The 14263-nt window shown below is 38.8% G+C and overlaps 3 protein-coding genes, 1 non-coding gene and 1 pseudogene across 5 annotated transcripts; 3 read left to right on the forward strand and 2 right to left on the reverse strand.

Moving 5' to 3' along the window:
• Positions 1–79: 79 nt before the first annotated feature.
• LOC104724105 (uncharacterized) lies at positions 80–3104 on the forward strand. Its single transcript, XM_010442551.3, has one exon. The coding sequence runs from the start codon at positions 1072–1074 to the stop codon at positions 2929–2931; it is 1860 nt and encodes a 619-aa protein (XP_010440853.2). The 5' UTR covers positions 80–1071; the 3' UTR covers positions 2932–3104.
• A 562-nt stretch (positions 3105–3666) lies between these two features.
• On the forward strand, positions 3667–3862 carry LOC147934396 (U2 spliceosomal RNA). Its single transcript, XR_015573240.1, has one exon. It is a non-coding gene; the product is annotated as a U2 spliceosomal RNA (small nuclear RNA).
• Positions 3741–7838, forward strand: LOC104724106 (uncharacterized). Its single transcript, XM_010442552.3, has 3 exons — positions 3741–6371; positions 6884–7124; positions 7214–7838. The coding sequence occupies exon 1, from the start codon at positions 4066–4068 to the stop codon at positions 5905–5907; it is 1842 nt and encodes a 613-aa protein (XP_010440854.2). The 5' UTR covers positions 3741–4065; the 3' UTR covers positions 5908–6371; positions 6884–7124; positions 7214–7838.
• On the reverse strand, positions 6873–7628 carry LOC104728243 (uncharacterized; annotated as a pseudogene).
• A 1429-nt stretch (positions 7839–9267) lies between the features above and the next one.
• Positions 9268–13963, reverse strand: LOC104724107 (putative LRR receptor-like serine/threonine-protein kinase At5g37450). Of its 2 annotated transcripts, XM_019232375.2 has the most exons (19): positions 13771–13963; positions 13526–13673; positions 13361–13432; positions 13204–13275; positions 12973–13116; positions 12819–12890; positions 12670–12741; positions 12518–12592; positions 12369–12437; positions 12213–12281; positions 12065–12136; positions 11890–11973; positions 11730–11801; positions 11103–11638; positions 10849–11022; positions 10486–10769; positions 10364–10415; positions 10040–10287; positions 9268–9958 (listed from the first exon to the last, which is right to left on the reverse strand). In XM_019232375.2, exons 1-19 carry the CDS (start codon positions 13865–13867, stop codon positions 9479–9481), a joined length of 2892 nt encoding a protein of 963 aa, XP_019087920.1. In that variant the 5' UTR covers positions 13868–13963; the 3' UTR covers positions 9268–9478. The 2 variants fall into 2 exon arrangements, with proteins under 2 accessions (XP_019087920.1, XP_087327759.1); XM_087471633.1 differs by lacking the exons at positions 10040–10287; positions 10364–10415; positions 10486–10769; positions 10849–11022 and having other exon boundaries at positions 9268–9403; positions 11226–11638; positions 13771–13961.
• Between the last annotated feature and the right edge of the window lie 300 nt (positions 13964–14263).

The raw sequence follows: 14263 nt of genomic DNA on the forward strand, positions 1-14263 counted from the left end.
CTATACTATATTGTATACCACTATAACCTCTTTAAAGAAAGAAATGTCGTAATTGTGTTAGCTCCTGCAAAGTCCTAACAGCCATATTGGCCATATACAAGCATATTTTTTATTCTACAAAATGAAAATTGCCAAATTTCTTTTTCCTTTAAACAAAAAGGAGATTATTCTCAAGTTTCCTCGTTCTTCTTACTAAAATGAAAGCTATTTACAAATATATTAAAAAAAGTTTATAAATATATTTTTTTCTATATTTTAATGAACCAAAAAAGAGTAATAGCGTAATAAAAACAATAAATAATCTATCGGCGTCGATCTCCCCAAAGCGTCGCTTCATAAAACAACCCACCGATCTTCACCATACCCGGCCGGCGTCGGTCTCTCTGACGTCGGTCGGTTGATTGCTTCTCTTAATCTCTTGTATATTTTCCTTTCTACACAGATTACGTTAATGATATTGGGGTTTAGAGAATCCCACTGTCATCTTCTTTCTCGTTTCGTTAGCCCCGATCCTTCCACGGATCTCGATTTTATCATCCTTTTGGTATAGGTTGTGTATCATTAACACACATACATCATCAATCTTGGAGAGAATGATAGATCCGAGACCAACTTCTGCTTTTCGGTTTAATGGATTCTGGGAACAGAGGGTTCGTAATCTAACGATGAGTTTGATATCATCGTTCCATTTTCTCTTTCTCCTTACGAGGATTTGGAAAAATATTGAGAGTCAACATGAAACCGAAGTTATTTTTGATTTGGATTGGGTTTGGTTTAAGTCCGGTTTATATTGAGTTTTGGTTAAATAAAACCTCGTACAAATCTTCAACCCTCGTCAAAAACCACAAATACGATTTGGCCGCCATTAATGAAACTGAAGAGTTTACGTTCTAGGTTAAGTCCGGTTTATCGGTTCAGTATGATTGGATATTTTGGTGGTTAAGTCCGGTTTAAATTCAGTGATAAATAAACCCCAAACATTTGCAAATCTTTTATAAACCCAATTTTTTTGCTTTTCTCCCTTTCCAGAAGATTTTCTCGGGAAAATTCGAATCAGGAGAAAGTGCAGTAATGGAGGAATCTTTGAAAGCATTGCGAATTAGGTTGAAAGCGAGAAAGATTCTTGTGAGTTCAAGCCACAATGAACTAGCGATTGTTGTGGATCACCTCTTTCTGCGTAAAGAATCCGAACGATATCAAACAGCGCGAGCTCTGTACGATCACTGCGTCGCTAATTTCCCAGATTGCTTAGCCTTAAAGCTTCTTCAGGTCTATCAGGCTTCTTCCGATGGCGTCACCAGATTCCGATCGATCTATCAACTCTCCGAAACCCTCACCGATTTGAGAAACCGCGACTTCAAACTCTCTCTCGACTCTCTCTACGAAATCAGAAGGGCTTTGATTCCGTGCTTGACGATGCAAGAAACCAAAGAATCTGATATCAAGATCCTCAGAAGAATCGTGTCTTGTGTAGCTTACAATGTCGTGGAGTTGCATAAAGGCGAATGGGACGAGCTCGGCGATTGTATCTTAACACTGGCGAGTAGCGAACCTGTTAACGCTTTTCACGTTTTTGTTGATTTGCCAACAGTATACAAGGGTTTCATCAACAAGTTTAAGCACAAAATCTTGGAGGAAGCTAGTAAGGTCTTTCTTGATCCTTATAGGGTCGAACATTGGAGCTTGGCTTTACAAACTCTTGTTAAAATGTGGATTCAGCTGGTGAATACAGGGATGAGGGTCGAGTTGATTGATGTGTTAATGGAGATTCAGGTTTTCCCTTTTGTGAGTTCAGTAAAGAAGCTAATTGAGATGGAAAAGGAACTGTTTTTGGTAAAAGGGCTTGAAGATTTCGAGAGGTTCTTCTCACGAGACATGAGTCTGTATCATTACACTACGGATCAGTGCCGTTTTGTGTCGACTTTAATGAGCAAGATCAAAGGATTTGGGACTCATTTGACCAAGGAGGTTGTGATGAGGATCAAAATGCTGGTTACAGGACAGGACAACCGAGCCATGAAACCACATGATGATCTTAAGAATCGTAGAGAAGAGTTTGACCATGGCTGGAATGATCATTTGAAGAATTTGTCTTCGCTGGAAGTCTTGAGAATCTTTGCGTCAACTGAACTTGAAGATAGGTCCAGAGAGATAGCTATCAGACGGCTCAAGGTCTTACTATCTGATCACACTTCAGAGAAGGTGGAAATAGATGTTGCAGAGATAAGAGAACTCCTACCATTGCTCATCTCTTGCTTAAAGGAAGGAGTTTCCGACAGTATGTTCAAAGTCCTAGCTGAGGTGATGAACGATGTTACGTATGAGATGATGATCTGCCAAGATGATGAATGCTATGAGCTACGCGATTATATTGCATCGAGTACAACGGAGTTTCAGAGAGCGGTTTATATCTTCCAATGCTTATCAGTGGAACTTGTTGATGAAGATTTTTTGTACCCTGTGATGGATAAACTTTTCCCTGAGATAATCAAAGGGCTAGAGCCACCAGGAGAGTTGTTGGTAGATAACAGGTTCTGGGTCTCAGCGTTTACCGGTGGCTTCTGTGCAGCAGCTCACTTGATAGAGGGCCCAGGTAACGGTGGCGTCGTTAGCAAGATTGCGCATAAGATGATAGATTCTGTAAGAGAGCTTGTTGAAAGAGAAATGGAAGTTGGGCTTGTGAGGAGAGCTTTCAGAGATGTTGAAACCATTGTGGAGAAACAGTTGGTATGGTACAGTACAAGCGAATACAAATTCCTTAAGGCTCTACTTTGGAGACTGTATACAATCGAAGGGATGAAATGGGAAAGTAAGATTGTATTGTGGAGAATCAACGTGGTAGTCGAGAGAGATGTGAAAGAAGAGAAGAAAGAGCTACCAAAGGAGGATGAGTTTGATTGGGCGAACTTTACAGTTGAAAAGGTTGAATAGAACACTAGTTTTTTTTTTTGTTGGGTGTATAGTCTGAAATTGTGCAGAGTCTTAGTTTTTTGGTGTTTAGTTTGCTTGGAGAACAAATTTGTAAAGAAAGAGATAGATAGAGTGCCGGAATATGTATTTAGTTCTTGAAACACTTCAATGAAAACTTCCCATTTTTCCCTTCACTAAATACTTTTTGTCTTGAGAGTTCACCTGATGGTATAACTTGTAAATATCAGAACAAGTTCTACACTCGGCCTCTGTCTTAAGTCCAGTGGCTGTTCCTTTCACTGAAATTTCTTCCTCCAATGTAATAGATAACAAGCTCAGCTTTGGCCTCTGTCTCCACTCCCACAAAAGTAAACACAACATCTGAAACACCTATCTATAGCTCCTCATTGTATTGTATTAATGAAATCTCATTGTCAATGCTTCCACCTGTTTACTGTCTTGGAACCTACGGAGGATGAGGAATCCATGGATGACTCAGATAAAGAGTTCCTCCATGATGGCAATATAACAGAGAATTTTGTTTAGTGTCTTGGAACCGCATCATCACAGAGAATATTGAGAGAGCCTCAGCCTCCAGTGAAACCGACAAAGAAGATACACGTACACAGAGGAAGAGCGTTTGTTTTGTGTTGGTTTAAGTTTTTAACTCATCCCAATGTCCCACATCGGTTACAACGTAAAAGTGGAAGACAAGAGAAGTAATATAAATACCATAGCCACGCGACTGAACAAATCATACCTTTCTCGGCCTTTTGGCTAAGATCAAGTGTAGTATCTGTTCTTATCAGTTTAGTATCTGATATATGGATCATCGGCCCATACGATATTAACTCTATTTTTTTAGGGTGAAAGCCCATTATGATAGCTTGCTATCTGGGCTTTCACGAGTCGCCCATGCCTTGCACTACTGCACGGGCCTGGCTCATCCCACCAATTTCCCAGTCCAACTTATAATAATTAAAATTAGTCACTAATAAGTAAGATCTTTCCTCGCTCAATGGCAATGAAATAAAATAGGTAACTTGGTGATCGGTTTAGTCTGGTTTATATTCAGTTTCATAATTAGAAAACTCTGTTTGTACACTTCCATTTACCAGAGAACAAGATTCTAAGACTACGGTCGACGGAGACGAAATGTCAGAATCTTTGAATCTTAGGTTGAAAGCGAGGGAGATTCTTGTGAGTCCAAGCCACAAAGACGTAGCGATTGTTGTGAATCAACTCTTTCTGCGTAAGGAATCCAAACAATATCAAACAGCGCGAGCTCTGTACGATTTCTGTGTCGCTAATTTCCCAGATTGCTTAGCCCTCAAGCTTCTTAAGGTCTTTCAATCTTCTCCCAATGGCGTCACCAGATTCCGATCAATCTATCAACTCTCCTTGATTCTCACTGATTTGAGAAACCGCGAGTTTAAACTCTCTCTCGACTCTCTTTATGAAATCAAAAGGGTTTTGATTCCGTGTTTGACAAGGCAAGAAACCAAAGAATCTGACATCAAGATCCTTAGAAGAATCGTGTCTTGTGTAGCTTACAATGTCATGGACTTGCATAAAGACGAATGGGACGAGCTCGGTGATTGTATCTTCTTGCTTGCAAATAAAGAACCTGTCAAGGCGTTTCACGTCTCCCTCGATTTGCCACCAGTCTACGAGGAGTTCATCAAGAAGTTTCTGAAGATTATGTTAGATAAAGCTAAGGAGGTTTTGGTTGATCCTGAGGAAAGTGTAGTTGAAAATTGGAGCTTGGCTTTACAGACTCTTGTTAAATTGGGGATTCAGTTTTTCAGTACAGGTATGAAACGGGACGTGATTAAGAATATAATGAGATCTCAGCTTGTGAATGTTCTGCAATCAGCAAAAATGATAGTGGAGATTGGACAGGAAAAGTTTTTGGTACGAGGGCTTGAAGATTTCGAAAGGTTCCTCTCAAGAGACATGAGTCTGTATGAGTACACTAAAGATCAATGCCACTTTGTGTCGACGTTCGTGACAGAGATAGGAAATGCCAGAGAAGTAGGAACACAGACCAAGGAGATCGTGAGCAAGATCAAAAAGTTGTTGACAAAACAAGCTCAGAGAATTCAAGATCATGGAGCAGAATTTGACCGTGATTGGTATGATCATTTGAAAGATTTATCTTTACTAGAAGTCTTAGAGATCTTTGCGTCAAGTGAACTTAAAGATAGGTCCAGAGAGATAGCAATCAGAAGGGTCAATGTCTTACTCTCTGATCACACTTCAAAGAAAATGCAAATAGACTTTTTAGTGATGAGACAAATCCAGCCGTTGCTTATCTCTTGCCTTCGGCAACAAGGAATCACAGACAGTATGTTTAAAGTCTTAGGTGAGGTGGTGAGTCACGTTGCGTATGAGTTGTTCAAACACCAAGATGTCACATGGTACGCTTTACGCAATTATATAGCATCGAGTAAAACAGAGTTTCAGAGAGCGGTTTATATCTTCCAGTGTTTAACAATGCCGCTTGAAGATGAGGAGTTTGTGGTTCCTGTGATTGAAGTTCTTCTCCCAGAGATAACCACAAGGCTAAACCCACCAACAGAGTTATTTGTAGATAACAGTTGTTGGGTTTTGGCGTTTACGGGTGCCTTCTTTGCAGCAATTCACTTGATAGAGGTCTCAAGTCACGTTAAATCCGTTAAGGAGATTGCACATAAGATGATAGATTCAGTGAGAGAGCTTGTAGAAACAAAAATGGAAGTTGGGCTTGTGAGGAGAGCTTTCAGAGATGTGGAAAGTATTGTGAAGAAACAATTGCGATGGTATGGTACAAGCGAGTACTTATTGGTTAAGGGTCTGCTTTGGAGACTGTATACAATCAAAGGCATGAAATGGGAAAGTAAGATTGTGTTGTGGAGAATCAACGTGATTGTTGAGAGAGGAGTGGATGAAATGGTCAAAGAGCTGCCAGATAATGAGTTTGATTGGTTGAACCTTACTGATGAGGAGCTTGAATAGTGTTTTTGGTGAACAGTTTGAAATTGTGCAAAAATCTAGTTTTTGGTGTATACAACAAAAATGTAGTTCCATAACGGCTTCCCATTTTTCTCTTCAATTTTATCTTGAGAGTTCACTTCATTTCTCAAACAAGTTCCCATGCTAGCCCCATATTCTATATAATACGAACAAAGAAACATAGCAATGGGAAAAGCAGAGTACTAATCTAAGGCTTCGTGACAAACGAATACAAATTATACCATATATATACTCTGAAAAAATGATACTGAACTCAAATGTGATCAGAATCAATTGAATTGGATATGACATTACCTCGTGGTCTCAGTCATCATAGACGATGATACTGACAAAGTATTGGAGGTAAACTTGGTCCGCAAGATAATATTTCACACAAAACACCGTTGTTTCTAGTTTTCCGCTCTGGCCTCCTTATTGGGTGCAGCTTGAGCGTGGCCTAATCCCCGGTGAGTGTGGCTACTCAATGGCAAAGCTGCGAACTTTTCATCAAATGTGCGGTTAAATGGTTTAAATAAATTCTAAATTTTCTTTTACAATGCAACAACTTATGACCAAAATTATTAAGTTAGTATGGTGTTTGTATTCGTTTGTTCGGGCTTTGTTTCCGAAAGGCTATCAACCCTTACAGGCTTTATCTCCGAAAGGGTCTTAACCTTTGCCCAATTCCAACAAAATATCTCTGCAGAAAGAAAGAAAAATTGTATTAACCAACGGAAAAAAAACAAAAAGTAGTGTCTTTAGCATATAGAAAACTCAACAAGGGTAAAACAAAATAATTGGTTCAAAGAAAAGAAAACTGTAAAACCCATAAAAGAAATCTCTCATATCAAGAGAGTTAAGAATCAATGTCCAAACAGTTGATTAGTCAAAGAGCGCAATCTTTTAAATATATAAACCGTAACTAGAGTAGTGTCAGTGTTTAAATTCTTATGTTGCAAGTTTCACTTTCACATGTTAGCTGGTGGTGGAGGCGGCGGGATAAACCAAAACCCATTAGCCACTGGAGGTGGTGGTGGAGGCGGGATTGGCCAAAGACCATTAGCCATTTGAGGTGGTGGAAGTCCGTTTGCTCCAACAGTGAATTGAGGCTTGTTGGGCGGCTTAAAACACACCTGCAAAGTAAACATCTTGGAGTCTTGATCCCAGTGAGAGAAAACCTTGAAAGATATGGTTTCATATGGCTCAGCTGCAAACAAAAGGTATTGATATCTCTTGTCGTAAGGTTGAACTTTCTGCTCATAAGATGACATGAAACGATGTCTTGGCTTTATGTTGTCGTCTATCTCAGGATATTCAATCTGGAACAGAATACATCTTTGCTTCAGCTCAGGATCGTACTGCTTTGTAACACGATACCCTGGTTTACCGATTTTAACTGTTTTGCGAACTGAGACTTTGCTCTTATGTGGTAGCGGTTGCGGCTTAGCTGGAGCATCCTTAGCCTCCCAGGCAGCTCTCTTTGCCAAGCTTATCTGATGCCTCTTGCCTTGAGTATGTGCCAAGTAGTTTCCTTCGTTGTTATGCAACGTTGCACATAGTATACACTCGTAGGTTCCAAGGTGGTTTTTAAGGAAATAAGGATCATTCGCAAGGTATATGGTTTCAAGAGCAAGACGACGGAGACGCTCACGGCGATCTATAGCCTCGTTCTGGCGGGAGGCTGCACCTCCGCTACCAGGCTTTGAACCCCATGCTCTATCCATAGCTAGGGTTACGAAAAACGGTAAATTGAGCCCTAGAAAAAGAGAAGAACGATAAGCTCTGGGGTAAGAGTTTTCGAAAGCTTTCAATGTTATTGATCTTAATTATTAAAAATTGGATCTCGTGAGGATACACATATATTTATATAAAAATATTCTAAGATATCTATAAATTGTATATTTTTCTTGTTGTATAAAATTTTACTTTTTTTTTGTATTCTTTCCTTTACAAAAATTTCAATCTTGTTACTTCCTCCATGCAAAGGTACGGTTGATTATTTGCAAGTTTATTTTTTATTTATTCGAAAGAAACCATTTGATAGTCTTTGTTACTGATTTTGGAATCTTATGTATGATTGAGATAGTTACAACAAACTTAAACTAGACATGCCTCATCTACTCAAGGTTTCAGGCTTTCAGCGGTTTGCTACTCGAGAAGAATTGAGCGGTGCGGCTGGGAAAGAGATTATGGAGGCTATCAAGGAAAGGAATGAAGTGTGGTTTAGATCGTGGCTGTTTCTTACGGATTGTAGATTGAATAGTAAGAAAGGTGTGATGAGCTATGAATGCGATGAAGTCAAGTTAGGGTTTTAGCCAGGCCCTCAGGTTCAAGCAACTACTACGTTTGGAGACCATCCTAATTGCATCATCAATATAATGCTTGGTTTACTAAAAGCTATTTTCCCTGTTTTCGATCTATCACGTAGTTATTTAATAAATTGTGGTTTTATATCATCAATCAATATGGGAATTAAATACTCCAACCACTACTACAAGATGTTTTATTTTTGGGTTTCACAAAGAATGTCATTCTAGATTTTTTTGTTGTTTTATAAAGAATGTCATTTTACATTTTCAATGCATTTTTTATATTTCTTTTGTTATTTTTCCTTGTTTCACTAAAACTGTCACTTTCAATTCCAATATGTTTTTAACACTAAATTTTCTAATTTACCTCTTAACTAAAAACTCAATTTCATTGAATTTAAGCCATTAGTCACTTATTAAATAGGTTTTAGTTTTTCTTAATTTGTGTGAATTGTGTCAAAATGACACTTTTTATGGAACAGAAGGAGTACTAAATTTTCTAATTTTATCCTTAGTCTAAAGCTAATTAAATTATTAACCACTTATTTAATAGGAGCATATATGTATAATTCAGTATTTTATTAATATGTGTGAAATATGTCAAAATAACACTCTTTGTGAAACAGAATATTTACTTGTTCAAGTAGTAATGTTTCAAGTTATATTTTATATCTAATTTCATTATAGAATTTAATTAGATTATCAAATATAATGATTCAAGCTTTTTTTTTTTTCAAGTCTGTAATCTATATCTCGGCCGTTGATATTATTTTATTTTCAGGCGATAGTTATGAAAAATTACTACCATGTTTTTTTTAAATTTAATGTTAAATTATATTCAAAAGAAAAATAAAAGTTTTAAAAGAATGTACAATAGGGTAAATTTAAAAGTTACTACCATGTTAGTGGACATGCTTTGCAAGGCAAGGGTGTACACTAGGGGTAGTTTGATGGTAACCTCAAAACCGTTCAAAGACCAAAAGTTCTACAGTGTTCTTGAAGATTGAAAGCCAGAGGTTGAAATGTTCTCTTAGCCACATTTGGAAGCTGCATATGGTCTGCTAATAAAAGCCTAATAGATGGAGTAGGTATCCTCAAATCATGATGCTATATACAAGTCTCGCTTGTATAATGCTTGTTTGTATGATGACTTATTTATGTAAACTACAGTAAAATAAAAAACTTCACTACTGAGATTTGTCTTTGAACTTTATGTATGGAAGCAAATCCAAAAGAAACTGCACACATTTGATTTAACAATATGATCAGCGCGGTGCGATGGAGGGAATGACGCCACTGACGAGCTGGTTAGCTGTGAAGTCATAGAAGTTAGTATAACTGCCTCTTGTGGAAGCAGCAGCAAAGCCTGACATTCCTGAAGCAGAGGATTGAACTGAAGGGCTTGAAAATGGCTTATCTTCTTTTGGAAGCATCCCGTAGAGGTTCTCCAGCTCCCTCACGATTTCCAGCATCGTCGGACGCGCTTCTGGGTTGTCCTGACAACATCTGATGGCAAGTTCCATGAATCTCTTCACACATTCCTCCGAGTACTGCCCCATGCTGCCGTCTATCACTGACATCATCATCCCAGCTTCGCACGCTTCATTCACCTCCCGGACGATGTTTCTTCCGTGTGAGATGGGACGCATTCCCGTTAGGATTTCCAAAAAGACAATGCCGAGGCTGTATACGTCACTCTTCTCCGTTAGCCTGTGGCTCAAGTAATATTCTGGATCCACATATCCCTGTATGTATTAGGTTTCAAGAATTAGTCTCCTTCCTTAAGAGATTAAAAAACAGAGGATTTTGGTGGAACAAAAACATACAGGGGTGCCTTTGACAATGGTAGTTACGTGATCCCTTTGCACTCCACCACCATCTAGTGCTATGAGCTTTGAGATCCCAAAGTCTGCAACTTTAGGGTTAAGCTTGCTGTCTAAAAGAATGTTGCTTGGTTTAATGTCTCGGTGAATGATTGGTGGGTCAGCTTCTGTGTGTAGATACAGAATCCCCCTCGCAGACCCGAGTGCTATTCCCAGTCTCAGCCCAAAACTCAGTGGCTGTCTGAACCTCGCTGCAGTTTGACACATTCATCTATCAAAGACCATCCCACTACTCTTTTATATATACAAGAGAAGGATGGAACTTACCAGAGAGTGCGTCTTGAAGAGAACCGTTGGGCATGTACTCATATACCAACATCTGAAAATTAGACATAACAAATCAACACAGACTATCTTGCAAAATTTGTAAATGTTAAGAAGAGACTCACCTGTTCTTTTTTCTGATCGCAGTAGCCAAGCAAAGAAACAAGGTTTCGGTGATGTAGACGGGAGAGCAACTCGATCTCTGTGAAGAACTCTTGTTGACCTTGCAGAGAACCTTGCTCTGCACGTTTGACCGCTACAACTAGTCCACCTGGTAAATGGCCTTTGTAGACCTTCCCATAGCCTCCTCTGCCAATCTGAGAAAGATCACTGAAACTGCTTGTTGCTGAATCAAGTTCCGCGAAATTGTAACCCTTCACACTCTCCATGTTCATTGGAGATTTGGGAACTAGGTCAAGGAGAAAAGCATTAGCCATTCGTTTAGGAAAAAAGCTCAAAACAGAGAGACTGACTCAGGTTTCACTTACTGTGATGTTCTCGTTCCATGTCAACTTCCTTAGTTTTTCTCTTCTGTTTGCTTCTTCTAATAAAGAAGATCAAAGCTAGAGAGGACAATACAAGGAAGAAAGCAATTGCTCCTAAAACGATTCCAATTTTGCCGCCTTTGCTCGTTCCCGATTGTTTCGGGAATTTGATAGTAACTACAACATGCAAAAGTAAAATAAATACATACGCTTTAGATTTCACAATGACGAGTATAAGATATGTGTATTAGTATTACCGTCTTTGTATGCACCAGTGTCGATATTAATAATCTCGTAGGGGCCGAGAGAATCATCAGTATCCAAAGTAAAAGTTGCAAAGAAGTCTACAATACGTTGAACCTCAGTAGTGTTGAATTTACTGTTTAATTCACTGTACTCAGGATAAATCTTCATGCTCATGGCTAGCCTTGGACCCGATTGCCATGAGAATGAGTCAATAGATATCTGATAAGGATTTATCCCGAGATTGTTTGGGGAGGCCACATCGAGCATGTAGGAGACTCTGTAAGGTCTAAAGTCAGAGAAACTTGGACTCCTAAGCCGAAGTGCAATGCCAAGTGGTGCAGCGCAGAAACACGCAACTGGAGCACCAATCACGTAATCGTAGTTTTCACTTAAGGGACACGACTGGCGTTTGCAGTCTGAGTCTCCATTAGTTGTGTTCTCCTCCGAAGAAGACGTCCCAGGAGATTCCACTTCTACCGTTGAGATGCCGCATAGATCAGCTAGCTTTCCTCCATTTACATTTGTACAAACTGGGTTTCCGTAAAGCCTGCTCATCAAAAACAGAGTACTCTCATTTCTCTATTCACATCTTTAAACATTTGTTTAGGTTATTGTTTTTACTAAAACATAATCTTTACTTGACTGTGACATTCGAAGGAGGGTTTAAAAGAACGCTTGACACATTTGAAAACTTGTTGTTCCTCAAGTCCCTGCAAGTTGTTCCAATCAAAATCAATAAACTTAGTCTTGTTTGAAAAACATTGTCCTCCTCTGTTTTGTAAACATGACGTGTCTTACAAGGTAAGTTTCTCCGTTGTGTTAAAGCTCCTATCCTCCCATATCACAGGAATCTCCCCGCTCAAGTTGTTGTCCTGCACTTGCCTGAAAATTTTAAAAATCAAAACTCTTGTCTTTGTTTTTGTTCTCTTCCTTCAAACTAAGAAATGAGAAGAGCAAAAGAGGGTCTTATTACAGTCTTTGTAACCGAGGAAGGCCTGAAAAGTTTGTAGGGATGGATCCGTTGAGCATATTGTTGTATAGGTTACTGCATACAATAAACAAGTTCAGTTCAAGTTTGTCAACAACACTGTATCATTCCATTTCTTGGCTTGGTCACTTACATAGTTGTAATGTTTGCAGAGAACTTGTTCTTGGGAATTTCTCCTGTGAGTTTGTTGGAGGAAATATCTCTGAAGCATCAATAGTAAAAAAAAAAAAGCCTCAGAGACTATTTTAATATGGATTGCTAATGGTTTCTTCTTGTTGAAGTAACTCACAAGTAATAGAGAAACGGAGATTGGCTCAAATCAGGAATTGGTCCTTTTAATTTGCAGTTTCTGAGACTCCTGTGTTATGTTGTGGCCAACAAAATCAGTACGCAACAAGGGAAAGAAAAAAAAGTATTTTACTAAGTTCTGTTTCTTACAGTTTGACAAGATGTGGTATCGATCCGTAAGAAGATGGTATCTCAGTGTCATCAAAGTTGTTACCATCCAATTGTCTGTAAATGAAGAAGCAAATTTAGTTTGAATGTGGAGAAAATTTAGTTATCTTCAATAAGAAGTTAAATGTGCTTACAGAATTCTTAAGCTTGGCATCTGAGAGAGCTCCGGTGGAAGATTTCCGGTTAGATTGTTATTGTCCATTAAGCTGAGCCACACAACAAAGCCCTGATGATCAGATTTTTATAAGATATAAACAAATTTAAATGTAACCAAGAAACTTACAAGTGCAAAACATCGGTTAAGGAAGAGTACTCGGGCGGAATCTGACCCGTGATTGAGTTGTTGTTCATGTGACTGTCAAAGAAAGCAAAAGGGATGTCAGAAGGATTTGAAGAAAGAACAGAGAAGATAAGTAGGAGAGATGGAGATCTCTCACAAATGCTTCAGTTTTTTCAGATTTGCCAAGGAGGTTGGAAGTTCTCCACTAATTTCATTGTAGTCTATCTGAAGAATTAAGAGATTGGAAAGAGAACCGAGTTCTTGAGGCAAAGGTCCTGTCAATTGATTCCCACTTAGTAGCCTGCAAAAAGATTAGAAGATAAAGCTGTTCAAATGATGCGTACATGAAGGAGAAATGTTAGATGAAACAATGAACAAGACTACTTACAAGAAGATGAGATGAGTCAAGTTTCCTAGTTCTGGTGGAACCTGACCGGTGAGATCGTTCCACATAAAGTTCCTGTGATGAGGAAATAAATAAAGGAGACGTTGTAATAGATAGTTTTATTGCAAAACCAGAGCTCAGACGAAAACACAGGACTTACAATATGGTAAGATTTGATAGCAAGCCGAGTTCAGGTGCCAGTTGTCCGGTGAGGTTCATGTTTAGCAACCGCCTGCATCATTTGAACAGACCATTTATATGACATCCCTAAGGTTTTGTTTTGGATTTTAAAACAATAGAAGAAAGTTTACAAGTCCAAACGTACAACTCTTTAACATGAAGAAAGCCATCAGAAGGATCAGAGATGCAGAGGACACCGGTCCAATTAGAAGCGCATGGATCCGTCTTTGTCCAGTCTTGAAGATGATTCATAGGGTCCTTCAGTTTACGGTGAACATACTGCAGAGCACTAACTGCAACAACAACAATATCAAAAACCCTCATTAGCATCACTTATCAGTTATCACTGTCACACATAGACGCTGCTCAGAGAAATATAGAGAACCGTACCATCAGTCGGATGAGTGATCTGTTGGGCATCCAGCAAAGACAAGAAACAAGAAGACAACACTAGAATGAATCCAACTACACCCATCATCTCTTTCATCTTCTGTTCTAATATGTTCCAGTAACAGATCAAAATTTGTTTTGCCTAGTGATGACCTTGAAAATGCTGAGAAAAAGTCATAAGCTTAGAGAATGAGAATACAACATAAAGAATGAGCACTATATATGGAAGTTCAAGCAACAACAAGTTAAAACAAAAAAAAACTAAATGGAACTATCACTAACGCCTAGTTGCCATATTTAAATGTGATAAATGAGCGGTGGACGCGGTTAAAAGACAATTAACGGCTTTTTCAAGTCTCCTCCTCCCTTTGGATTGGAGGAATAGAATCAGAATATAGCTGACTTCTTCTGTGTTCATGCAAGTTACTACTGCTTACTTCTTCTCTTTTTATGAAAAATTCAAACCTTATAAAACAGAGACAACCCAACGGAC

Source organism: Camelina sativa, chromosome 11 (assembly GCF_030686135.1).
Source record: "Camelina sativa cultivar CO46 ecotype springtype chromosome 11, ASM3068613v1".
Taxonomy (NCBI): Eukaryota; Viridiplantae; Streptophyta; class Magnoliopsida; order Brassicales; family Brassicaceae; genus Camelina; species Camelina sativa.